General features: G+C 43.7%; 4 protein-coding genes across 4 annotated transcripts; 3 read left to right on the forward strand and 1 right to left on the reverse strand.

Moving 5' to 3' along the window:
• The first annotated feature begins 556 nt into the window (after nt 1–556).
• Nucleotides 557–9,354, forward strand: LOC127780282 (uncharacterized). Its single transcript, XM_052307200.1, has 15 exons — nt 557–1,438; nt 3,006–3,128; nt 3,209–3,345; nt 3,431–3,647; nt 4,012–4,249; nt 4,342–4,492; nt 4,613–4,948; nt 5,216–5,282; nt 5,359–6,201; nt 7,322–7,456; nt 7,611–7,771; nt 7,856–8,066; nt 8,146–8,383; nt 8,459–8,609; nt 8,717–9,354. The coding sequence occupies exons 1-15, from the start codon at nt 586–588 to the stop codon at nt 9,062–9,064; spliced, it is 4,209 nt and encodes a 1,402-aa protein (XP_052163160.1). The 5' UTR covers nt 557–585; the 3' UTR covers nt 9,065–9,354.
• Nucleotides 9,355–12,676: 3,322 nt separating this feature from the next.
• LOC127780419 (cysteine-rich receptor-like protein kinase 6) lies at nt 12,677–16,794 on the forward strand. The gene is made up of 7 exons (XM_052307328.1): nt 12,677–13,539; nt 14,752–14,886; nt 15,070–15,203; nt 15,289–15,499; nt 15,725–15,962; nt 16,038–16,188; nt 16,285–16,794. The coding sequence occupies exons 1-7, from the start codon at nt 12,720–12,722 to the stop codon at nt 16,621–16,623; spliced, it is 2,028 nt and encodes a 675-aa protein (XP_052163288.1). The 5' UTR covers nt 12,677–12,719; the 3' UTR covers nt 16,624–16,794.
• Nucleotides 16,795–17,155: 361 nt separating this feature from the next.
• LOC127780420 (cysteine-rich receptor-like protein kinase 6) lies at nt 17,156–23,420 on the reverse strand. The gene is made up of 9 exons (XM_052307329.1): nt 23,300–23,420; nt 23,010–23,209; nt 22,085–22,930; nt 19,129–19,266; nt 18,910–19,049; nt 18,617–18,827; nt 18,260–18,497; nt 18,008–18,158; nt 17,156–17,914 (listed from the first exon to the last, which is right to left on the reverse strand). Exons 3-9 carry the CDS (start codon nt 22,914–22,916, stop codon nt 17,609–17,611), a joined length of 2,016 nt encoding a protein of 671 aa, XP_052163289.1. The 5' UTR covers nt 22,917–22,930; nt 23,010–23,209; nt 23,300–23,420; the 3' UTR covers nt 17,156–17,608.
• LOC127780417 (cysteine-rich receptor-like protein kinase 44) lies at nt 23,323–26,625 on the forward strand. Its single transcript, XM_052307325.1, has 7 exons — nt 23,323–24,172; nt 24,292–24,414; nt 24,512–24,633; nt 24,706–24,916; nt 25,319–25,559; nt 25,635–25,788; nt 26,081–26,625. The coding sequence occupies exons 1-7, from the start codon at nt 23,323–23,325 to the stop codon at nt 26,420–26,422; spliced, it is 2,043 nt and encodes a 680-aa protein (XP_052163285.1). The 3' UTR covers nt 26,423–26,625.
• The last annotated feature ends 870 nt before the right edge of the window (nt 26,626–27,495 follow it).

The following is a 27,495-nucleotide window of genomic DNA, read 5'->3' on the forward strand; positions in this document are numbered from 1 at the left end:
ACTTTTAATTGCTTATTTAATTCAAGATATTCTACGGGATTTTGTTGGTTAGTTTTTTTAAGGGACTTATATTTGCTTATTTAATTCTATGTGTTGCTAAATTAGTTTAGGTTAAGAATTCGGTCTGTTCAGATAATAGCCAAAATAAATCTTACCAAATTTTAACAATTTTAGCAATTTGACAATATTGCTAAGTTTTGGTAGAATTTCTTATATATTTATCAGAGTTTGGTAAAAAAATAAATGGATACACATATTTGACAACTTAAAAAAATATATGTTTGAAATGACATCAATTTGAACAACCCCTTCATGACCAAGATTTAGCACGCTTTCATTGTAGTGTCAAAATTCGTTGGAATATTGTAGGTAGTCAACGTGTTCATATATAGACATCATGTCTATTTCATTAAACCTCGTCCTTTCTTTCATTCCGGATCAAAGGCTATTGTGAACATGTACCGTTCATATATAATCATTTTCTTTAGCGTCTGAGTTCTGACACGGATCATAAAACCATCTCCATGACTCCATCATTTACAAAAAAAGATTACGCGGGAATCGATCACTACCAACTCTCATCTCATGGCGATCACTACGCTCCTCCTCACCTTCCTCGTCGCGCTACCCGGTGGTGCCAAGGCATGGCATTTCTGCGGCAGCAGCGGCGACGTCTTCGCGCCGAACACCACGTACCAGTCCAACCTCGCGCTGCTCTCCGCCGGCCTCGCCAAGAACGCCTCCTCCTCCCCGGTCCTCTTCGCCGCCGGCGGGGTCGGCGACCCGCCGGACACGGCCTACGGCCTCGCGCTCTGCCGCGGCGACACCACGAACGCCACCGCCTGCGGCGCGTGCGTCGCCGCCGCGTTCCAGGACGGGCAGCAGCTGTGCGCCTACGCCAGGGAGGCCACCGTGTTCTACGACCCCTGCTACCTCCGCTTCTCCGGCAGGAACTTCCTCGCCGCCGACGGCGACAACTTCGCGGCCTACTTCAGCAAGGTGCGGAACGTGACCGCGCCGGCCGAGGTGTTCGACGCCGCCGTGGTCGCGCTCCTCAACGCCACCGCGGACCACGCGGCGGCGGCGGCGGCGGCGGCGGCGAGCTCGCCCAGGCGGTTCGCCACGGGCGTGGAGGCGTTCCGCGGCTGGGGCGTCCGCGACATCTACGCGCTGGTGCAGTGCACGCCGGACATGTCGCCGGCCGGCTGCCGGAGCTGCCTGGCCGGCATAATCTCGTGGGTGAACGATCCCGACTACTTCAGCGGGAGCCCGACCGGGAGGGTTCTTGGGGTGCGGTGCAACTACTGGTACGACGTGCATCCCTTCTTCCCGGGAAGCCCACTGCTGCGTCTCGACGCGCCGGCGTTTGATGTAGCGCCACCGGCGCCGTCACCCGCTCCGGTGGCGGCGGACTCGACACCACCGGCGGACAGAGCAGGTGAGTTTTTTTTTGGTTTTCTTTTTTACAGTTGATAGAGATATAAATTTTTTCCTTACAGTTAGCTGCCAAAAGATCTTAATATCTTTGGCTCTCTAGATTTGACGGTCGGCCGATGGAATAACTAACCTTGACCGCCAAGGGTATTCTGTTTTCTTGTAGTGTCAGTGATAAAATGGTTTACATCTCAAGTCAGTCTCTGTCGTGCCGTTAACCCCAGATGGATTATATGATTGTGACCGCATATATCGTATTTAGAGTTTATGTTCAATGAAACATGCAATTATAGAAATATGGTGGATTCTTTAATCTTTACTCCTACTTATAATACTGTAGTTTAGATAAAACAAAAGGCCATATCAATTACAAACTGGACTATTTACTAATTCTTATATCCGAATTTTGAACAAAAAAATGACATAAAAGTGCTAATTATAAGCCTCCAAAGTCCAATCTGAGGACAACCCTATATTTATTAATCTTGAATTTTGGAATATTAAATTGAAACCCCAACACTAATTACTTATGATTAATTCCAAAACTCCAAAATATTAAATAAAACACAAAAAACACAGAAAGTATATATATAAGGATGGATTATAAAATCAGTATTTTATTTTATTCTATAATTTGAAATTAATAATTGAAATGTAGTAACTGCTGTAGACTATTCTTTCAATCTAGTAATTCACTATGATTCAAAATGTAGTCACCATATGATTAAAATTTAAATTTGTACATTATTCCCTCCGTTTCGAAAGAGAAGGCACATTTTATTTTGTAGGACAAGGTTTTGACCAACAATACTTATTATAATATATTTTATGTGACATAAAATTGAATTTTTATATTCATATTCGAAAGTACTTAGTTATCATTATGCTTTTATAATATGTATCACATAAGATATCCTAATAGAGCAATTGTTGATCAAAATTTTGTCCTAACGAAACAAAATATGTTTTATATTTTGATATGAAGGGAGTACTAATACCAATAACCTGTGGAGCACACAGTTTGGCGACAAGCGAGTAATTGAAGAGGCTTTTTTTCGTAACATAAGTTATGTGGTATACACATTATTCTGTTTTTTTAAATGTTCTAGTTAGTTTTACGAGGTCAAATAAGAAAAGTCAGGCTACAAAGACATCAAAGAGAAGAAGATGGAAAAATTTTCAAAGCGCGTTAGTCATGCACATCTTATATAGTTGTTAGTCAATAGATTGTCCACTTTATGATTATCATATGGTTGTTCGTCAAGCTCAAGGTATTAGATCGATCGATCTAGTTACATCGTTTTCCATGGGTTTGCCTCCTATCATATTGAAAAGATTATCTCCAGTTTTAACTTGTTTCACCATTGTCAACAAAGTTTGGTAGGGGTAGGCAGGACCAAACTAACCGCCTGCATAAAAACCGGATCTGCTACCTCTTAATTTATCAGTCCCGTCACAATCAGTTGCTTAATTGACCAGTTAATGACAAATTTAACGCGGATGTGTCCTTCCTTGACCATTTCTGCGAGTACTAATACTATTCTCTGTTTGTAAATAAATGATTCATGCAGGAAGAAAGAGGACAACTGTGATAATATCTGCATCAGTTGCTTGTTCCATTGTCTTTGTATTGATTATTTCAGGTTCTGTTTTCATCTGCTTGAAGAGGAGGAAGGCTTCCAAAAACCAGAAAAGTGAGTAGCACACATTTTATGTTTCATTCAGAATTAACATGTGTTTCAGTCTGTTGATGCCATTTTTACCCCAATGCCAGCTCAAATCATCCCAGCACCGAACAAAATCAAAAGAGGAAATTGCGCGATCTTCGATTTACCAACACTGCAAATTGCAACTGATAACTTCTCTGACAGTAATAAGCTCGGGGAAGGCGGTTTCGGTACTGTGTACAGGGTAAATAACCATAGTATGTAAGATTAAAAAAAAATAGACCTGACTACCATGTTCTCTTCTTCTCTATAACAGGTTCGTTTTGCAGGGAAAGCTTGGTAATGGGCAAAAAGTAGCAGTGAAGAAGCTGTCACAGGCACAGTACACCAGAGAGGGACTGAACCAGCTGCACAATGAACTTCAGTTGTTGGCTGAGCTTCAGCACAAGAATTTTGTCAGATTACTGGGTTTTTGCTCGCATCAGGATGAGATGATGCTTGTTTATGAGCACATTAAGAACGGGAGCCTTGACATCTTTCTTTTTGGTACTTTCCTTCCTCTATGGTTGCTGATCCAGTATTTTGTCTGGTCACTGACACACTGCAAACTGTTCTCTTTTGAAACTTATGCTTACATTTGAGCACAAAATTGTTAATTTTCCTCTAAAAAGCTATACTATAACCAACTATGCCAAGGGATTAACAAGAATTAAATGAGTATTGTAACAGTAGTGATGGAGTGCCATGGATAATCAAGCACTAGCGTTTTCGGCAAACAAGTTGCTGCAGAAATTAGCTAATACTAGAATGCATAATTAACAATGTCCATTTACATGATTGTAGTATGGCCTTCCATACATTGTATATGATAAAAAGTGTTCAATTCAAATAATTCATTTTGTTGAAACAGATACTAGTAGGGGGAAGACACTTAACTGGGAGCAACGGCACAATATCATTCTTGGAATCGCAAAGGGAATATTGTATCTTCACGAAGATTCGAGCATAAGGATCATTCACCGTGATTTGAAAGCGAACAATATATTGTTGGATGAAAACATGAACCCAAAAATCGCAGACTTTGGGTTGGGAAGGCTACTAGGAGGTGGCCATACTCAGACCAAGACGGCTACAGTTGTCGGAACATAGTAAGTTCACAAACATAACTGAAACTTGAATCAGATAAATGTAAGTTTCCTAGTTCCAAAGTGTAGACTTATTGCTGATCTTCTACATGCAGCGGCTATATGGCGCCGGAGTATGTGCTATTTGGGAAAGTGTCACCTAAGATCGATATTTTCAGCTTTGGTGTTTTGGTTCTTGAAATTGTAACCGGGAGAAGGAATAGCAGTTTCGACAACACATACAACGCAGTGAATCTCCTGACAGAAGTAAGCCCTATTTTCAGCTCTACTTGATTTAGAACTTTTATGGTGGCCTCTACTGCTTGATAATCTGAAGAGACTTTCAAGTTTCAACTGAAAAAAAAAATGACTATATTGATATAACAGGTGTGGAATTGCTGGACAAAGGGGACGGCACTGCAGCTGGCTGATCAATCACTTGATGGATATTCCGACAGCAAAGTGCTACGATGCATCCACATTGGTCTTCTTTGTGTCCAAGAGAGCCCAGTTGACAGGCCAAGCATATCTTCAGTGATTCTAATGTTAACCAGACGCAGAATAAAACTCCAGCAACCGCGACAACCGGCATTCTTCTTTGGAGGGGACTTCAGTTCAGTTTATCAACAACAACACAGACATCGCAACTACATGTATGATAAGTCTGGTGTGATTGTTGAGGATAAATTCTCTGTAAATGATGTCACCAATACTGATCCCTATCCTAGATGATCTCAAACTCAGAATGTGACTGCCATAATCGATTGCTGTTCATTATTTGTACGAATTCTTTCATAATGGAAAATTTCACTTGTATGAACTTTGCTGGAGTTGAGAGAAGTCTCTGAAATCATTTTTATGTTTTTTGAATTTTCTGAAAGTTTTGTTAGCTGAGCTGATCAACCGTTTCTTGAAGTCTTTGACGCTGAGGTCAGAGTCGGCAGACAAGTCACATCACAGCAATTTCTTCTGCGATGATTGTCTCTGCAGGTTCACAGGCGAGCAGTGAGCACCGAGCAGCTGGGCCCCACCTGTCATTCTCAGCCAGCACCACACGGTCAATTGGTCAAACTAAAGCCACACGTTACATAGCTTGCGTGACAACTTTTCTCCAACCCACAAGGTGAGGTGACGACGGGTCTCCGCGGCCATGGCGCGCCACCGCGTACGCTGCCTCCTCGCCGCCGCGCTCCTCCTCGTCGCGCCGATGGCGGCGGCCCAGCCGTGGCAGTTCTGCGGGCAGAGCGGCAACTTCTCGGCGAACAGCGCGTACCAGTCCAACCTCCGCCAGCTCTCCGCCACCCTCCCCAAGAACGCCTCCGCCGCCCTCTTCGCGGCCGGCAGCCTCGGCACCGTCCCGGACATCGTCTACGCGCTCGCGCTCTGCCGCGGCGACATCGCCAACGCCTCCGCCTGCGAGTCCTGCGTCGACAACGCCTTCCAGGGGGGCCAGCAGCTGTGCCCCTACAACAAGGACGTGTTCATCGTCTACGACCTCTGCTACCTCCGCTTCACCAACCGCAACCTCCTCGCCTCCGCCACGGACAACGGGAGCCCCATGATGCTCATGAACGCGCAGAACGCGAGCGCGACGGCGGAGGTGTTCGACGCCGCCGCCGCCACCCTCCTCAACGCCACCAGCAGCTACGCGGCGGCGAACTCGTCCAGGCGGTTCGCCACGGGGGAGGAGGCCTTCGATGCCGCCGACCCCACCATCTACGGGCTGTCCCAGTGCACGCCGGACATGTCGCCGGACGACTGCCGGAGCTGCCTCGGGGACATAATCGCGTTGATACCTCAGTACTTCGGCCGGAAGAGGGGCGCGAGGGTTATCGGGACGCGCTGCAACTACAGGTACGAGGTGTATCCTTTCTTCGCCGGAGGCTCGATGCTGCGGCTCCCGGCGCCGGCGGCGCCGCCGGCGCCTCCGCCTGCACCAGGACCAGCAAACATGACGCCACCGGCGCCCCCTGGAGGTGAGTTGCAGATTTGCGGTCAAAAATCAGTTTCGTTTGGAGTAATTTATAGCACTCCCTCCGTTTCAAATTACCTGTCGTTTTACTGTAAAAAATTGTATATTTAAGCATTGATGTGTAGAAAATCATATAGTTTAACATCACACTAATTATGTTTTTAAGATTTACCATGAGTAGTACTTTATAATATATAATTCACATGTTGTTAAATCATATGAATTTCTAAAAGTTAATGGTGAAAGATAAAAAATGTTTAACCTAAAATAAAGCTAGAACGATGAGTAATTTGAAACAGATGGGGTGTTGGTATTTAGCACAATAACAACTCCTCATAATTAGTTTTCCATCAATTTTGAGAAAACTAGGAAAAAAAAGTTTACCGAAGATACCAATATAGTAGTATAGTTTTGAGTGGAGAAAGAGAGAAACTTACAATCAGTTCGAAGAAAAAGGAAGAAAGAACCCCTAAACTAATTTGTAGTCTTTAAATTGCTTTGTGCTGTCTAGGTTAGAAATGCTACTGCGTTAAGAATTGTGGCTGCTCTGCAGTAGGGCTGAATTGCAAATTTTTGCGGTAAAGACAAAAATGTCTTTATCAGGGAAATTGGTTGCATGGGGATTACTGAACATTGATCAGAGAAATCTGGTTGCTATGACATATTATTATAGATAACCCTGTGCTCTTTTTTCCCTTTTTTTGGATAGATCTGACATTTCTGCTGTCCTGTTTCTTCACACATTTATTCCATGTAGAATTGGTAATAACTGCATTTCCATTATGCAATATATATGTGCCTTAAACATGTAAAGTTCAACAACGATTTTGGTTTCCTCCATGTATTGCCATTTAAGTAGGAAAAAACACGAGAAGATGAAACCATATTCTAAAATGCCATTTTTTTTTTACAGTGAAGAAAGCCCTGTATAATATATTGAAAAGTGATTGACTTTACTAAGTTTGCGATGTGCTGTACAGGTCAAAAACTGAAAAGTGTTGAACTGTAGCATGTACCTTTTTGAACAGAAACTTAATTATAGTGGAAATGTATCATCATATTTAGGTTATGAATTAGTCTCGTTAAGTTCATATCTGTCTGAAATTGAAATCACTTTCTTGCAGAAAGAAAGAAAAATAAAAGTGGCACAGCTCTAGCCATTGCACTGCCCCTAGTTGTTGTATTGCTGGCTACGGTTGCCATTTGTTTTTCTGTTCAGAGGCGGAGAAGAAGATCAAGGTCAAAACAGCAACATTCATGTAAGTTCAGTAACAATTTTGATTATAATTAGAGGGAAATAGTGATTCCCTTTGACAATTTGAATTTTATTCTTCCCTACAATTTTTAGTTGGAAATGACGTCACATTTATTTCAGTTACATCGCATCAAAATGTTGTTGCCCTCTTTTGATAGATTCAATGCAAATGGGGGAGGACACTGAAAGCGTAGATTCTCTTTTTATCGATCTATCAACGCTTTCTCTTTTTATCGATCTATCAACGCTGCGTGCTGCGACAGGTAACTTTTCCGAGACAAATAGGCTTGGTGAAGGAGGATTTGGTTCAGTTTATAAGGTACAATCATATATATCTCACTTTATATAGTATGTAATTATGTTCGCGTTCTGCTTCAATAAGTGAGTGCCTACACTTATGCAGGGTGTCCTTCCTAATGGTGAAGAGATAGCTGTAAAGAGGCTCTCTATGAGTTCAGGACAAGGAATAGAAGAGCTAAAGAATGAGCTTGTTTTGGTCGCCAAACTTCAGCACAAGAATCTTGTTAGGCTTGTTGGTGTTTGCTTGCAAGAACATGAGAAATTGCTTGTGTATGAATACATGCCCAATAGAAGTATCGACACCATTCTATTTGGTACTATTTTCTACTCAGAATTCAACAAATTGCTGGTAAAACTGTGGTTTACTAATGGTATTTCTTGTTCAACTGGCAGATCTTGACAGAAGGAGGGAATTAGACTGGGGAAAAAGATTTAGGATAATTAACGGAATTGCTCGAGGATTACAATATCTTCAAGAAGATTCTCAGCTGAGAATAATTCACCGGGACCTCAAAGCAAGCAATGTTCTATTGGACTCCGACTATACTCCTAAGATTTCGGATTTTGGTTTCGCAAGGCTATTTGGGGGTGATCAAACAAGGGAGATCACGTGCCGTGTTGTCGGAACATAGTAAGTATTGTCCATATTAACCCAATCAGATACAAATAGTATGTCAGCATGAGTAATTTTATTCTCTTACTGCAGCGGATATATGGCGCCAGAATATGCGATGCGTGGGCACTATTCTGTAAAGTCAGATGTCTTTAGCTTTGGCATATTGATGATAGAAATTGTGACAGGAAGGAGAAGCAGTGGTTCACTCACCTTTGATCAATCAAACGATCTCCTAAGTCTTGTGAGTCCTTGCTCATTTCCTGTACACTCTTCTACATACAAAGCTAAGTAGCTATAACTTGTTGCAAAAATCTGAATCATCTTTGCCAATATGAATATATGATGCAGGTATGGGAGCACTGGACCATGGGAACAATTTTGGAGATGATGGATCCATCACTCACAAGCCATGCTCCTCGAGACCAGATGCTGAAGTGTATTCACATTGGGCTACTGTGTGTTCAAGATAACCCAGCAGACAGACCTATGATGTCAACAGTGAATGTCATGCTTAGCAGCAGCACAGTGTCTCTTCAATCTCCATCCAAGCCATCATTTTTCATTCCCAAAAGTGACACAGACTCAAATATATACTCGGAATCACACCCACTAACTTCCCAATCGACTGCCTCGACCGGTAGGTCGGGAGGGATGTCAGTTAATGATTTGTCAATTACAGAGCTTGAACCAAGATAAGGAAACCAATTCCTTCGAATTTAAGATAAGAAAATCAGTGACAACGGTAATTGAATTGTTACTTTTAAGAAACAAACTTCAGGGAGAAGGCCATAAACTTGTAGGAGAAGCATTGAATTCTGAGTGCATTTCTCCATTGGCTGAGTCAATATTTTGGTTGGTTTTGTTTGTTCGTACAAGCCACCCGTTTATTTTATAGTTTGAAAATTGGTTGGTTGCACATCCAGTGACAAAAATTTATGTAGAAGCTATACACACAAAATAAAAATTTGTTGCAAACCTTTTACTGATGCTAAGGTGGCATACTGCGAATAAATTTAGCTTTTCAATTTCTTCAGATAGTGGTAAGACTGAAATTACACACGACCCTCTGCATCAACCAGGCATGTACACAACTTAGAAAAAAAACCTAAGACAAACATAAACATATTATGTTATCTTATAACAATTTAGGCCAATCCCAATATGAGTTTCATTCTCATTAAACGGGGTGTCATGTCAATATTATTTATGATGTGGCAAGAAATTAATGAAATGGTCAGATGATAAAACCATGTCTACATTGTTTTTAATACAACTTGTATCTTGTATGTATTGTCTATGAAACAAGAAAAACAAAACAATAAATTGTATGAGCTATTTTAATCAACTATATACCTTTTTGCTTATGTGGAACTTTTGGAAATATAAAAATAATATCTTCCATTGAAAATGGCATTAAAAAATATATGGTTAGTCACATCCAACATATATACAGTCAAGATAAGCCAAGACAAAACCATAAAGTTTTATATATCTACTCCAAAACAACGTTTTCAGGAAGGACCCAACGCTTGTTTACATCTGCCATCGAAAAAAAGACTAGATATTCATCCAAAGTCTGAGATGATACCGTCAACAAAAAAAAAGTGACAAACCAGCACCGAATTTGCCAAATCGAGATAAACTACATCAGGATTTTCACCCTGAATTAATCACTAGTACTATCACTATGTTCCATGTCCGAATAAAATGAACACAATTGGTTGTAGCCACTAGAACCGACTTTAGTAATTACCAACCAATCTTTCTGACCAAAACAGAAGATGCTACCCGCATGGCACAAACACATACCAAACAGTGCCCATGTGCAGCCATTAGGGACGAAGCGCTAGCCTGCTGGATCCTTCTCCCCTTAGAGCAGGTACAATAGCAACCTATAAACCAGCTATAAACATATTATAAAGAGATAAAGGAAGAGAGAGAAAAGCAGCGGGCTACAGATCTGTAGCCAGCTGCAGCACGGACTCCAAAACGTAATGTATGTATGACAGGTGGGACCAGGTATTAATAGTATAGTAAGCAACTATTGTATAAATTGACTATTAGATTAGCTATAGATGATTTGGAGCTAGTAGTGGGCTATACTATTAAACTTGCTCTTAAGGGCTTGTACGGGTCTTTGTAGACAACTCCATCCGTTTCAGGTTATAAGACGTTTTGACTTTGATTAATGTTAAACTGTTTCAAGTTTGACTAAGTTTATAAAAAAAATATAATAATATTTATAATACTAAATTAGTTCATCAAATCAATAATTGAATAAATTTTCATAATAAATTTGTTTTGGGTTAAAAATGTTACTACTTTTTTCTACAAATTTAGTCAAACTTAAAACAGTTTGACTTTGACCAAATCAAAACGTCTTGTGATCTCTTTTTTTTCTTCAGAGGTCTGCTCAGTTTGATAATAAAATGAACCTTTTCAGAATTTGGTAATGTTAACATTTTGGTAAATTGGCAACATTGCCAAGTTCTACTAGGATGTGCTCAGTATAGGCCCTATTTAGTTCTCAGGCAAAAACTTTTCACCTTTGTCACATCGAATGTTTGGACATATATATAGAGTATTAAATATAGACAAAAAAAATAAAACTAATTACACTGATTGCGTGTAAATTGCGAGACGAATCTTTTAAGCTTAATTGCTCCATGATTTGACAATGTATTGCTACAGTAAACATTTGCTAATGACGGATTAATTAGGCTTAATAAATTCATCTCGTAGTTCACAGGCAGAATCTGTAATCTGTTTTGTTATTAGTCTACGTTTAATACTTGAAATGTGTGTCCGTATATCCGATATGACATGACCAAACTTTTCCTACCGCAAACTAAACAAGGCCATAATATTATCAAAATTCTATGGACATTACCAAAATTAGATAGCAAACTACCTATAGCTACATAATTATTAATTTTATCAAATAATGGTATATTTTAAAATACCATCAATTTAAACAAGCCTATAATGATACGTAACTTTTTTGCATGTTCGGGGGAAAAATTAAAAAGATGGAGCACGTTTCCCTACATGATAAAATCGATTGGTTTTCACCGTCCGCTTTTTGTACGAATTTGGTCGCAAGTTACTAGAGTTCGGCTCTTCTGGTTGCCATCCCATCCTCCTCTTTTCCGTGCGCACGCTTTCCAAATGTCTAAACGGTGTATTATTTGCAAAAATTTTCTATAGGAAAGTTGGTTTATAAAAATTATAATAACCCATTTTTATTTTTTTAGCTAATATTTAATTAATCGTGCGCTAATCTATCACTCTGTTTTCCGTATGGGAGGTAAGGGTTCCTAACCCTCACCTAAGAACATTTTTCTCTGAGGGCCTATTAAGATCAATTTGATGCGGTATTTTTTTTGTCAAGAGTTTTGATGGCAAAAAATTTGATATTGCAATTTTATAAGTTGGTGTTTAGATGCATGGTAAAGTATTTTCATTTTACCATTAAAGACTGATTTGCCCATATTAATGGCACCTTATTAATTTCTATTGTCTCTCTCATACACTCTAGCAATCTCTCTTGCTGCTCCTAGTGTTTGTGCCGGAGCGAAGGAGGCCCTCGTAGCTTTCCATTCCTGGCCACCCATCATCGTCAGAGTTGACGTCGAGGGGGGCCATGTCTATCCTGAAAGCACTACCGTTGTCGAATCTAATGAAGTGGTACGGGAAATCGGTGAAAGGGTCTTACCTGCCGGCGGGGGAAAGTGAATCGGCCTGCGACATGAAGTCCCTCGTGCCGTCACCGTCACCGTCCATCTCCACTAAGGTCTTGGACTGGTGTGGCGGACGAGTTCGGCGGAGGCAGAGGCGGATGCGGGCGTGAGTGGTGGCGGTGGCGGGCGAGATCGGCAGAGGCAGGGCCGGCATGAGCGGCGGCGCGAGCGGAGCAAGGGTGAGAGAGCAAGCAGATGGGGAAATTTTCGAGAGCGGATGAGAGAGATAGAGCGAGTGAGGGGCAGTGCGCGTCCCGCACGGGGCCCAACGCGTTTTTGCCAAATTTACTGCTCTAGACTCCCAAATGATAAATATCAACTTGTCTGCTACTAGTGTTTGTTTAGATCCATTTTGCTAAAATATTATCCAAAACGACAAAAATTTTATCATTTTTGTGGATCTAAACAGGCGTGAATTTTCTTTGTTTGCTGAGCTGATGAAGAAGTCTGTGGTCAAACAAGGGACAAGTCACGTCACTTCAATTTCTTCAATTTTGTCTCTCCAGCTTCGTGGCAGATGAGAGCAGTGCGGGTCCCATACGTCAGTCACAGCCCGCACCCGGTCAAACGAAGCGACAGTCCTTAGCTTGACGGAGAACATCTCCGCAGCCATGGCCACCTTTGCGCGCCACCGCGTCCTCCTCTGCCGCCTCGCCGCGGCGCTCCTCCTCGCGCCGCTGGCTGCGGCCCAGCCGTGGCAGTTCTGCGGGCAGGGCGGCAACTACTCGGCGAACGGCAACTACCAGTCCAACCTCGCCGGGCTCTCCGCCACCCTCCCCAAGAACGCGTCCGCGTCCCGGACGCTCTTCGCCAAGGACAGCCTCGGCGCCGTCCCGGACATCGTCTACGCGCTCGCGCTCTGCCGCGGCGACGTCGCCAACGCCACCGCCTGCGAGTCCTGCGTCGCCACGGCGTTCCAGGACGCACAGCAGCTGTGCCCCTACGACAAGGACGCGTTCATCGTCTACGACCTCTGCTACCTCGCCTTCTCCAACAGGAACATCCTCGCCGCCGCCGCCGCCGACGACGACGACGACGGGAGCCCCAAGTTCCTGATGAACACGCAGAACGCGAGCGCGCCGGCGGAGGTGTTCGACGCCGCCGTCGCCACCCTCCTCAACGCCACCAGCAGCTACGCCGCGGAGAACTCGTCCAGGCGGTTCGCCACGGGGGAGGAGGCCTTCGATACCGCCGCTACTCCGACCATCTACGGGCTGTCCCAGTGCACGCCGGACATGTCGCCGGACGACTGCCGGAGCTGCCTCGGGCGCATAATCGCGCTGATCCCTCGGTACCTCAGCCGGAGGAAGGGCGGGAGGGCTATCGGGATGCGCTGCAATTTCAGGTACGAGATGGGTCCTTTCTTCGCCGGAGGCTCGATGCTGCGGCTCCCGGCGCCGGCGAACTCGACGCCGACGGCGCCAACCGGAGGTGAGTTGCAGACAAAGGGATCCACTTCTTTTGCAGTAATTTATCTTGGTATTTAATTAGCGCGACAACATCTGCTCATAATTAAGTTTCCATCAATTTTGACAAAATGAAGACAACCAAACGACTATTGAAGAAGAAAACTCTAAACAAACTTGTACTATGTGTTTAAATTGTTTCTGCTGTTTAGGTAAAAAATGTTACCGCGTTAAGAATTGTGGTTTGCTTTGCAGTACTGTTGAATTGCAAAAATAACAAAAAAAATGTGGGGAAATATAAAAATATCTCAATCATGGCAACTGGTTGCATGGGGATTACTGGTCAAAGCAGCCTGGTACGCTGGTAGCTATCACATATTATAACCCTGTACACTTTTGTTCCTTTTTTGGGTTGATCTTGACATTTCTTTAGTCCTGTTTCTATCGGATTCTTGACCAGAAATGGCGAAAAGCACGTCTTACTCAACATTTCCAACTGCAATGCATTTATTTACCAATAAATAATACTAGTATGATGTTTTCAGGAATACTTTTAGAAGTACTTTTCCTTATCACTTGATCACGTCTCCGTCACTTTCCATAAATTTCCCCACAATCTTTCATATTTTTATTTGTATTCAATTATCCTGGTTGTCTACTTTGCCGAGATTTGTGGATACCACCAGTAATAAAAAGAATTGTAGATCTGATCACTCCAGCGCCAGAGCTAGGTGAATATGGTTTCATCTTCTCGTGTCTTTTCCAATTGAGCCTGATTACTTGGTCAGTTCACACATTTATTCCAATGTAGTGTTGGTAATTAACTGCACTTCCATTATGCAACTTGTATGTATGTGCTTTACATGTAAAGTTCAACAATGATTTTGGTTTCCTCCATGTTTTCCCGTTTAATTAGGAAAAGACACGAGAAGATGAAACCATATTCTAAAATACCTTTTTTAACAGTCAAAAATAGTCCTTTATAATATATTGAAAATTGCTTGACTTTACTAGCTTTGTGGTGTGCTGTATAGGTCAAAGTGTTGACCTGCACTAAATAAGTTTCTGGTGTGACTTCGTAGCATGTACCTTTTTGAACAGAAACCTTAATTATAGTGGATATGTGTCATCATATTTAGGTTATGAATTAGTCTTGTTAAGTTCTATACTTCTATATGTCTGTCTTCACAACAAAAACAAGTTTTATCTGTCTGAAGCTGAAATCACTTGCCTGCAGGAAGAAAGAAAAATAAAAGTGGCACAGCTCTAGCCATTGCACTGCCCCTAGTTGTTATATTGTTGGCTACGGTTGCCATTTGTCTATCTGTTCAGTGGTGGAGAAGAAGATCAAGGTCAAAACAGCAACCTTCAAGTAAGTTCACCAACAATTTTGATTATAGTTAGAGGGAAACAGTGATTCCCTTTGATTATTTGAATTTTTTTTATTCCCTAGAAATGAAAAAGGGTTTCATAGTTGGAAATGACGTCATATTTCAGGAAAAGTTAATATTTCAGTTAAATCGCATCATAATGTGTTGTTGCCCTCTTTTGATAGATTCAATTCAAATGGCTGAGGACATTGAAAACACGGATTCACTTCTTGTCGATCTATCAACACTGCGTGCTGCAACGGGTAACTTTTCTGAGAGCAATAGGATTGGTGAAGGAGGATTTGGTTCAGTTTATAAGGTGCCAATGCAATCATATATATCATTCACTTTATATAGTGCATACTATGTACAGCTTCAATAAGCGAGTGCTTGCACTTATGCAGGGCGTCCTTCCTAGTGGTGAAGAGATAGCTGTAAAGAGGCTCTCTATGAGTTCAGGACAAGGAATAGAAGAGCTAAAAAATGAGCTTGTTTTGGTTGCCAAACTTCAGCAGAAGAATCTTGTTAGGCTTGTTGGTGTCTGCTTGCAAGAACATGAGAAATTGCTTGTGTATGAATACATGCCCAATAGAAGTATCGACACCATTCTATTTGGTACTATTTTCTACTCAGAATTCAACAATTGCACAAGCACTACTAGATCTGAACTGTACATTTCCTTTCCAAAATGTGTCTCTTTACCCCCCCCCCCCCCCCCACCTTCTTGAATCAGGTCTTCAACCCAAGCCAAACACTTGGAATTCACATGCCCTTGTCATCATGAATATATATTAGTGGTAAAACTGTAGTTTACTAAGACATTTCTTGTTCAATTGACAGATCTTGAGAAAAGGAAGGAGTTAGACTGGGGAAAAAGATTTAGGATAATAAATGGAATTGCTCGCGCATTACAGTATCTTCATGAAGATTCTCAACTGAGAATAATTCACCGAGACCTCAAAGCAAGCAATGTTTTATTAGACTCCGATTATAACCCTAAGATTTCAGACTTTGGCTTGGCAAGACTATTTGAGGGTGATCAAACAAGGGAAGTCACAAGCCGTGTGGTAGGAACATAGTAAGTATTGTCTAAACTAACCCAATCAGATACAAATAGTATGCTGGCATGAGTAACTTTATTCTCTTACTGCAGTGGATATATGGCACCAGAGTACGCGATGCGTGGCCACTATTCTGTAAAATCAGACGTCTTTAGCTTTGGCATATTGATGATAGAAATTGTGACAGGAAGAAGAAGCAGTGGTTCATATAGCTTTGATCAATCATATGATCTCCTAAGCCGTGTAAGTCCTTTTTCCTGGACTATTCTACAAAGCTAATCAGAATGATCTCCTAACTTGTTACAAAAATTCTGAATCATCTTTGCCAATATGATGCAGGTATGGGAGCACTGGACCATGGGAACAATTTTGGAGATGATGGATCCCTCTCTTACAAGCCATGCTCCTCGAGACCAGATGCTCAAGTGTATTCACATTGGGCTACTGTGTGTTCAAGATAACCCAGCAGATCGACCTATGATGTCAACAGTGAATATCATGCTTAGCAGCAACACAGTGTCTCTTCAATCCCCATCCAAGCCATCATTTTTCATTCCCAAGAGTGGTACAGACTCAAATATATACTCGGAATCATACCCACAAACTTCCCAACCGACCCATAGGTCTGGGATGATGTCAGTTAATGATGTGTCTGTTACAGAGCTTGAACCAAGATAAATAAATCAATTTTCTGAATGAAAGATAGGAAAATCATTTGCAAGGACAATCAGATTGCTATCTGTCAAACTTACAGGGAGAAAGCCTTCGATAATTTGTATTACTGAATTCTGAATGCATTTCTCCATTGATTGAGTCAATATATTATGTTTTAGTTTATTCGTTAATTGTTAGTACACGTCACATTTGTTTACGATTTGGAAAAGGGCTATTCATCAAGTGACAGAAATTTTAATGCCTCCCACTTTTCTTATCCTTTGGATGAGATCTAACTATGCTCATCATTCCCACAACTTTTCTCATTGTTTCTTTTTATACAGGTTGAATAAATTAATCTAACCATACAATAAATTTCAAAATGACGAACCTATACAAAAATGTAAATACAGAATACTGAGGTAACGTAAACCCAAGTACATAAACAAAATTGCAGTGAAGTTTAACTAAAGTTAGCCTTGCAATTTTTGGTGACTACAAGATAATAAAACTTCAAGCAACCAAAATTTAGCAAAACCTTGTCAACAAAAACCTTACCCTTTTCTCCATGCGCTTCTATTAAAAAGAGCAATTTTACATTGCTTGAGGAGGTTCCATGAGTTACCAAAAATTTAATGTAAAATTTGGTACCTCATATTACCTAGGTACCAAATTTACAATAGAAAAAGTAATACCTCATGTAACCTCTTCAAGGACTGTAAAATTACTCTCTATTACAAAAGTTTACAAATATTTTGAAATCACTGGTTTGTAGCACAGGAACTCAGGCTCCATGGAGCCACTGAACCACAAGTTTTCAGTATATTTTGCTGCCTTTGATTCTGTTGGTAATCAGTCTGGTACATTAACATTTGCTTTGTTTCAAAAAACAGTCTGGTACATTGCGTTATATGCTTATGAAAGCCTAACCTAACCTGGCAAAGAATCCTTCAGCGGAATGCCAGATCCCACACAGTGAGCACAGTTTCACCGTTGCACACTTCTACAGTTACTTGCCTTGCACCGACGCCGCCGTCGACGTACCAGATGACGTGCCCCCCGAGCTGGCACCGGCACCGCCGCCGCCGCCGTTCCTCCTGGCACAGAACGCCGGCTTGGACGGCGCCCTGAGCGAGACCGTGTCGCTGCCGAGCATCATCACCACCGACGACATCACCGGCCGATCCGCAGGGTTCTCCTGCACGCAGAGCAGACCGATGTGGATGCACCGCATCACGTCGCTCCACGAGAAACCGCCGCCCATCACCGGGTCGACCGCCTCCGACACCGCCCTCGCCGTCCACTGCTCCCACACCTGCACAAAAACGAGTAATCCAGTCAATTTTAGCTAAGCAATCACCTCATTTTTCCATGAACAAACGAGTGGGATCATATGGTTAGTGCTCACAAGGGTTAAGAGGTCTTCGGATTGCAGGGAGTTGTAGCAGTCGTTGTTCTTCTTCCCCGTCACGATCTCCAGCACCATGACGCCGAAGCTGAACACGTCGGACTTGAGGGAGTAGTTGCCTCGCATCGCGTATTCCGGTGACATGTACCCACTGAAATACAACAGCGTAAAGTACTATTCATTAACTGACCATCCAAGCAACAGCTTTCAACAAATTGTTATGTTCTCTGTATTTGGGTTACTGCCACTGACTATGTGCCGATGACGAGGTTGGTGACCCCCTGCGTCTGGTCTCGCCCGAAGAGCCTCGCGAGCCCAAAGTCAGAGATCTTCGGGTTCATGTTCATGTCGAGCAAGATGTTGCTCGCTTTGAGATCACGGTGGACTACCTTGAGCTGCGAGTCCTCGTGGAGGTATTGCAGGCCACGAGCAATGCCGTTGATGATCTTGTACCTCTTTCCCCAATCAAGCTGTTGACGCTTGTCGGCGTCTGATATTGATAAAAAAACATGTTGAGAGTGAATGATCAGCTTGATGTTATTGAACTTTGCAGAGGAAATGGTGAAGATATTTAGCTAAAATTGAGTGGATTAGTAAGTTTGATGGTACCAAAGAGGATCTGATCGAGGCTGCGGTTGGGAACAAATTCATAGACGAGAAGCCTCTCCTCTTGCTCCAGGCAGACACCGACAAGCCTGACAAGATTCTTGTGCTGGAGCTTTGCAACCAATGCGAGCTCGTTCTTCAGCTCTCCCACTCCTTGTGCTGAACTCTTCGATAATCTCTTCACTGCTATTTCATCGCCATCAGGCAGAGTACCCTGTTCAGACCAAATCAATAGTAACACTTAGTAATGAATATATTTTTAGTGATACTTTCTTCAGTTATGTTTGAGTCAGCACCTTGTACACTGCACCAAATCCACCTTCGCCAAGCTTGTTGCGTTCTGCAAAACACCCTGTAGCAGCTCGTAAAGTCGAAATGTCGATAAGCATCGACTCCACACTTGAAATATTCTCCGATTCAGCAGAGTTGCTGGAATCTGTTCAAGTATAAATGTCAATGTAAGCTAACAACTTAATTTGTTTCAAATTCTCCTTGAAAAATTTTGCAGCGCATACATGGCTGAGTTGCTCCTGATCGTAGCCTCTCCATCCTCCTCCAGAAGCAGAGCCAAACTAGAATGTTGATTAGCACTAAAGCTGCTATAGTAGGCAGCAAAATTACTAGAACCAAGCGAGGAACATTGTAATCTTTCCCTGTGAATTGACAGATGTAGACTAATTTCAGATCAAATGAGTAAGTTGCAACTAAACACATAATCAATAGCATCACGCAAGCAACGTGCAAGAGCTGCCAGAAGCTAACAGGCAAGTACCAACATCGCCTTCAGTCATTTTCAATCTCATTTGCCATATTCTTGTCATGTATATTCAGAAAACTGAAGGAAAAAATGTTTTTTTATTCTGTCAAGATCATTTAAACAAGAGTAAATTTCGTAAAGAGTAAATTGTTCGGTGGTACACAAATTTGTTAAGTGGGTGCAAAACTTGTAAAATTCTCGTTTCAGTACACAAACTTGTCTATTTCGTACGAACGAGGACCAAAATATCATTTGCTCGGTTTTTTTCATCTTTTTCTACTATCACTATATCATATTCTATTTTTTTATTGAAGAGGTGTATGTCTAATAGCAACCTTCTCAGATATGTGTTTACATAATATCCTAATTAGCCCCTAAATCAATAATATTAGCGAAAAAAATTGAAAATATACTTTTATTTTTCATATTTTGCATTTATATACTTGTCTCAAATTAATTTACAAAAATATACCTAATCCGCATAATGGTTGCGCGGGAGCGAGGGGAACTGCGGACTCGAGCCGGTCACGTGGAACTGGGATGCGCGACCGAGCCGGTCCCGCACGGCTAGACTGCGGGACCGAGTCGGTACCGCGGTGCCGATGCGCGGGAGCGATGGCGCCGTCAGTTCCGCGGGAAGCACGGCGGTACCGCATAACGACGGCACGGGACCGCGTTGGTCCCGTGGTTCCAGCGCATGGTACCAAGCCAGCCTCCGGCTATTCCGTGTTAATCCCCCAATTTATTCTAACTCATCTCTTTCATTTTTCGTGCGCACGCTTTTCAACCTGCTAAACGGTACATTTTTTGCAAAAAGTTTCTATACTAAAGTTACTCAGAAAAATTATATTAATCCATTTTTGAAAAAAAAATTAACTAATAATTAATTTATCACGTGCTAATGTACTGCTCCGTTTTCCGTGCGGGACATGCATTCACAAGTTTGGAAAAAGGACGTGCATGCTCGGCGGACAGTCCCGCGCATCCGCCATGCGGAGGAGAGGCTGGTCCCGCGCATCCAATATGTGGGGGCTCCCCGGTTCCGTGTATTATTCCCCTAATTTTTCCAACTCATCTCCTTCCTTTTCCACGCGCACATTTTTTAAACTACTAAACGGTGTATTTTTGTAAAAAGTTTTTATACGAAAGTTGCTCACAAGAATCATATTAATCCATTTTTGAAAAAAAATAACTAATAATTAATTAATCACGTGCCAATGTACTTCTCCGTTTTCCGTGCGGGACATGTATTCACAATTCAGGAAGAGACGCGTGTGGGAGCGGCGGTCCCGCACATCCAATATGCGAGAGCGGCTCCGCATGCAAACCACCGGATGCCGCTCGCTTGTCCTGCGGGACCGGTGCGGTGCTGCATACCCAGCCTGCCGGACCGGTCGCTCCCGCGCAACTAACCTGCGGATTGTGTATATTTTTACAAATTAATCTCGTACATATATATAAATGCAAAATATGAAAAATAATAATATATTTTCAAATTTTTTTCTAAGAGTAGCTATATAGTGTCCTTTTCGCCTTCCTCTGCACGCACTAGACAAGTTCATGCACTAACATGAGCATTTTACAAGTTCATGCACTAGATTGCATCCACCTGACAAATTCGTGTACCGCCGATGCAATTCACTCTTTCGTAAAATTACAGATACTTTGCACGATCTATCACAAAACTACAGATTAAGAACTTGTTTCACAAAACTACAGATTCAATGTCTTCATTTATCACAAAACTACATGTACTTTACACAATATACTATAAAACTACATATTTAAGAACTTGCTTTACAAAACTACAGATTTAATATCTTCATTTATCACAAAATTACAGGTTTAGTGTCTCCATTATCACAAAACTATATGTTTTAAAACACTAAATTTGTAGTTTTGTGATAAATAAAGACACTAAATGTGTAGTTCTGTGATATATGAATACACTAAATCTATAGTTTTATGAAACAAATTCTTAAATATGTAGTTTTGTGATATATTGTACAAAGTACTTGTAGTTTTGTGATAAACGGAGACACTAAATTTTTAGTTTTGTGAAACAAATTCTTAAATATTTAGTTTTATGATAAATTATGCAAAACATATGTAGTTTCGTGAATTTACTCTTTAAACAAACATTGCTTCTAACTGCTAATGCCGTAGCCAATACAGTGTGTTGCCTTCAGAATGTGCCTCTGTATTGGAGCAAACCTGCAGGCGCTGATTGAAGAACAAAACCACAGGCTGTATGATGATAGGAACATTGTGAAGGGCTAAATGCCAACAAATGTGACATCTTATCTACTTGGTGCACTGCATCTCTAATCCCACTTGGCCTACGAATTCCATTCTTTAATTTTATTATTATTATTTTGTAGATACACTGAAGCTATGACATACTGAAAATGAAATGACACTGTCCCTATACACCACCCCCACAAATAAACAACACAGATAGATCATCTACCGATTATATGTGTATAGTACTCCACAATGCTAGCAGTGTTCGTTAACGACTCTCACAGGGTTAAGTACCAGTTGAATTGATCAACGGAAGATCAATCACATCAAACCAACTTCAGGGGACTTCGCTAATCATTTTTTTCACCAATGGATGAACTAAACAATGTTTCAATCATTTGAAAGCCATCACGCACGTGCAAAATCTAGAGTAAGCAAAAAGAAAAAAAAAGAAGCATGCTTTGACTCACCTTCTCCGGCCGCCGCCGCCGCCGGAGCGGCGGGCGGGGATGCTGTCGGAATCGGTGGCGCAGTCAGATGCACCATCACCGGGCCATTGAGGAAGGGATTTACCTCGTACCGGTAGCTGCACCTGACTCCAAGAACCCTGCCGCCGATGCGGTTCGTGAACAGCCTCGGCAGCTTGGCTATAATGGCGGCGAGGCAGTCGCCGCACTGCGCCGGCGTCAGGTCCGGCGTGCACTGCGCCCAGCTGTACACCTTGGGGAACTCCGACTCCCTGTCGAGGACGGCCTCGCCGGACGCATACCTGCGGGTGGAGTTGTGCGCCGCGTAGTCGGCGGTGGCGTTCACGAGCGCCGCCACCATGCCGTTGAACCTGCCCGGGTCCGACGTGACGTTCTGCAGGTTGACGCGGTTCGTCGAGGCGGCGTTGTCGACGGAGGAGAGGAAGGGGACGTTGGAGTAGTAGAGGATGCAGGGGTCGTAGTAGATGGCGGCGTCCTTGTCGTAGGCGCACATGTTCTGCACGTCCTGGAACGCCGTGGCGAGGCAGCCGGAGCACTCCGTGGCGTTGGCGTCCCCGCGGCACAGCGCCAGCGCCGACACCTGCTCCGGCACGGCGCCCACCATGGCGGTCGCGAAGAGGTCCGGCGACGACGAGGTGTTCCGTGGCAGCTCCGCCGCGACGGCGTCGAGGTTGGCCTGGTACGTGCTGTTGGCCGTGAAGTTGCCCGTCGTGCCGCACACCTGCCACGGGTACGCCGCGCCACGCGGTGCCAGCGCCAGCAGCACGACGGCGGCAGTGAGCAGCATCGAGAGGCAGCCAGCGCGATGCGCCATGGACACAGCTGACACTGTCAAGAGGTGGAGGCAGGCGACTTATGTAGGGAGACCAACGCGAGACCGGAGTTCGCCGGGGAGAATGGGCCTCACCTTCCGACACGGCAATGCCGACCTCAGCCAATTGGCAATGCAAGTTGCTGTACGTTTATCTGATGACGAGAACTTGACAAGTACCAGCGGCAACGCAGAGGAAATGAATATTCTCAAACGACAAACAGCGCAACTGTAATGGCGGGCGAGAGCTACTGATCATTGTCTCGGTCAAAAACCGCCAATTGCGCGTTTTTTTCCTGCAAAAGAAAAAAAAATTGTTAGTTAAGCTCAGGCTCAGAGTTGCCGCGCAAGGTTCGTCCGTCAAAGAAGGGAAAGAGGAATTGTACGTTGCATTCTGCCGGCCGCGGCAATGCTCGCAGTTGTAGTCGTCGTCGTTGCCGTGCTGCTGCCGCTCGCCGCGGCGCAGCAGACCATGCAGTTCTCGTCATGCGCCAGCGGCGCCTACGCGGCGAACAGCACGTACGAGGCGAACCTCGCCGTCCTCGCGGCGGCGCTCCCGGGCAAAGCGTCCACCGCGGCGGCAGGGGCGGCGGCCGGCTACGCCACGGCCACCGTCGGCGCGGTGCCCGACCAGGTGTCCGCGCTGGCGCTGTGCCGCGGCGACGCGAACGCCACGGCGTGCCGCGCGTGCGTCGCGGCGTCGTTCCGCGTCGCGCGGCGGGACTGCCCCAGCAGCAAGGACGCCACCACCTACCAGGACGGCTGCATCGTCCGCTTCTCCGACCAGCGGTTCCTCGACTTCGTCGGCGTGAACTCGCCGGTCAGCGAGCTCTACTCCGACGCTGACAGCAACATCACGGCCGTCCCGGTGGCCTGGTTCAACGCCGCCGTCGTCGCGCTGATGAACGCGACGGTGGACACGGCCGTGGCCGCCGGCAGCGGCAGCAACAACACCAAGAAGTACTTCGCCACGGCGGTGGAGGACTTCGACCCGAAGCACTACCCGAAGATTTACGGGATGGCGCAGTGCGCGCCGGTGATGACGGCGGCGCAGTGCCGGAGCTGCCTCGGCGGCTTCGTCTCGTCGATCCCATGGTTCTTGAACGGGAAGCCCGGAGGGAGAGTTCTTGGGATTTGGTGCAACCTGAGGTACAGCGTGAAGCCGTTCTATCAGGGCCAGCCAATGCTGCAGATTTCTGCGCCGCCGGAGCCACCGCCGCCGGCCATGCCTTCACTTGCTGCTCCGCCGACTAGAACAGGTAAAAGAATTGCCTTCTTTTTCTTCTTCTTCCATTGAAGAAACGATACTTTTTTCTCGCAAACTTTGACACTGCACATATCAATTCAACTTCTCTGAATGTCTGTTTGTTGTATGCAGCGAGGAGAAGGAGAGTTGCAGGGATCCCTGCAGGCGTCGCTTGCTTCGTTGTCTTGATGTTGATACTGTCAGCTTATGCTTTCATTCGTTTCAAGAGAAAGAAGGCTGCAAAGAAAGACAACTGTAAGTAACTGATGAGTAGCTTGATGTTTGTTCAGGAACTGTTTTCTTATTTTACATTTATTGATATGTATTGCATTAAAAAAAAACACAACAACAGTATTGAAGAAAATGGCAAGAGGAAAATGCACGATCTTTGATTTGGCTACACTGAAAGAGGCAACTGAGAACTTCTCAGAGAAGCATAAGCTTGGAGAAGGCGGATTTGGTACTGTATATAAGGTACTGTTATGCAAGCAAAATGAAGAGTAAAATTTGCAGGTCCTTTTTCTTATGAGAAAGAGTCTGTTTCAGGGAAAATTACCAGACGGCCAAGAAATAGCAGTAAAGAAGCTCATAGAAAGTTGTGGGCATGGACTGAATCAGCTACACAATGAAGTGCTGGTGTTGGCAGAGCTTCAGCACAAGAACCTTGTTAGGCTACAGGGGTTTTGCGTCCATAAGGATGAGATGTTGCTTGTTTATGAATACATAAAAAATGGGAGCCTCGACAACTTTTTATTTGGTATTCTCCCTGATTTCCTCTCCAAGTAATACTAATCCTGAATTTTGTTCAATGTTAATTGATTTCGTGTTCATAAGATTTCCCATTGCTTTATCAAGTTTAAGAAACTGTTGCAACCTGGAGATTGGAATTATATTTTTGCAAATTGCAACATGCATGGTCAAAATGTTTGCAGTACTAAATGGTTTTTCCATACAGTTATACAAGCAGAACTGCAAACCAAATAAGTAATCACTGTTCTAACAACGAAGTTGCAAAAAGGACCATAGCTAAGACTGAAAAATTCAGTTAACATTTTCTCAGGATTTCTTTCTAAGAACCAAGTTGCAAAAGGATCATAAAGTTGTTCTCTACTTATCAATCAGAGTCACTGCCTGATACAAACTAACCACTTTGTTGCAGCACATGCTAGTAGAGGAAATGCACTAAGTTGGGACCAACAGTACAACATCATTTTTGGAATTGCCAAGGGAATAATGTACCTTCACGAGGACTCAAGCATAAGGATCATCCACAGAGACCTTAAAGCTAACAATATTCTGCTTGATGAGGATATGGATCCAAAAATTGCAGACTTTGGACTAGCAAGACTGATAGGAGGAGGTCATACTCACACAAAGACAACTAGAATTGTTGGAACATAGTAAGCTTATGTATTCAATTCAAATCGCTGGGACCAAAATGTGTGCTTCTATGCCTAACTTCTCATCATCTGCAGCGGATATATGGCACCAGAGTATGCAATACACGGAAATGTGTCACCAAAGATTGACATTTTCAGCTTTGGCGTGCTGGTGCTTGAAATTGTAACCAAGAGAAAGAACTGCAGCTATGGCGATGGCACCACTGACACAGTGAATCTCCTAAGTGATGTAAGTGCATTTTTACATACTACATTGCGGTATCCACATTCCCATTTCTAAAAGTAGAATAAATAACTAACATAACTGACGAAATATATTCAAAAGGAAATCTTTAATTGCTCCTTGAAGGTATTAAGAGGTAGTATGTCCTAGTGTTAATCATGAGGGACAAGAGATGTGAGGATCAGAATAAAATGGAAGCAAAATTAACTATAGTATATACTTCTAACTCTCAATAACTTCAAGGAACATGAAAAACTCCTTCAGAAAAGATTGAAAAACTGATAAGAACACCTGACAGGTATGGAGTTACTGGACCGAAGGTGTGATTTCACAGGTAATTGACCAATCACTTGAAGGGCACTTTCGAAACCAGGCGCTAAGATGCATCCACATTGGGCTGCTGTGTGTCCAATCAGATCCTGACGACAGGCCGGACATTCCATCAGTCATTTTCATGCTAACCAGGGATAACATGGAGCTTCAGCCACCAACAGAGCCTGCATTCTTCTTCAACGGAAACTCGAACTCAGCTTCTCAAACATCTGACCAGCGCGTCTATGTGTACGATCGGTCTGGTAAGATCTATGAAGAGGATATCTCAGCGAATGGGATCACACTTACTGACATATATCCTAGATAACCCTTTTAGTTTTTAGTTTTTCATAGATAAGTGAAATGTGTATGCATCTAAAGTGATCAAAGGCGAACTTCGCTAGTGTTTGGTCCTTGAATTCGAAGTCAGATGCAGATATTCTGCCTATTGAGGTAACATTGTAATTCTATATGGTCAGTTATCTCATCTTATTTGCAGACTCGAGCTATTAGTGATCTTCCAGAGTATCGCCATATCATCGAACACCTTGTCTGCACTAGGTTGAGTTCTAGATTTGTAGCATTCAGACCAGCTATAATCAACGAAACAGGCAACCTGGAAAGAAAAAAATATCACAACAAGAGATATTCATATCATATCCTACGGAATGCAAAACCCGCACCTGCTCTGCTCAGCCTGTCCCGGCATCCCGGGCTCCCACGGCACGCCGCCCTTCTTCTTGCTCATGGACGTGGCTCCAACTCTCCTTGTCTAGTGATCTGCATTTCCAGTGGTGCTGCCGATAGCCCTTCCGGTCCACGGCGGCGCATCACCCCGTCGCCTCCCTGGCGAACGGCGAACCCACCCCCCCCCCCCCCCCCCCCCCCCCCCTCTTGGCCCTCCTCTCCCTCCTCGCCGTGCTCGATCGATGATATCCTAGTTGGTAGGCCCATCTTACAGCCCATGAAAATTAATCGGAAGGCCCATTTGACAGAACAGCCCATACGAGTAATGGGCCACTTTTGATCGGAGGAGGATATTTCTGAGGTGAAAAAAAAAAAGAGGAAAAAGTACACCAGAGGTCCCTCATCTTGTCATCGATTACAAAATCGTCCTCTAACCGCAAAACTAGATATATATCATCCTTCAACTTACGAAACCGGATCACTTTAGGTGGATCAATTTAGGTCCTCAGGCGCGGTTTTGATTCTGGTTTTATCCGACGTGGCAGTTGAGTCAGCGTGGGCCCCACATGTCAGTGAGATCTGAGTCTCTTCTTCCCCTTTCCCCTCTCCTCCCCTCAGCCTGCTCACGACGCCTTCTCCATCAGCCGCGTCGTCGCAACGGCGCCTGGCTCGTCGGGGAGGCCGGGCGGTGTGGGAGGGCGGGTGCGGGAGGCC

The sequence above is a fragment of the Oryza glaberrima genome, chromosome 7 (assembly GCF_000147395.1).
Source record: "Oryza glaberrima chromosome 7, OglaRS2, whole genome shotgun sequence".
NCBI classification, from domain to species: domain Eukaryota; kingdom Viridiplantae; phylum Streptophyta; class Magnoliopsida; order Poales; family Poaceae; genus Oryza; species Oryza glaberrima.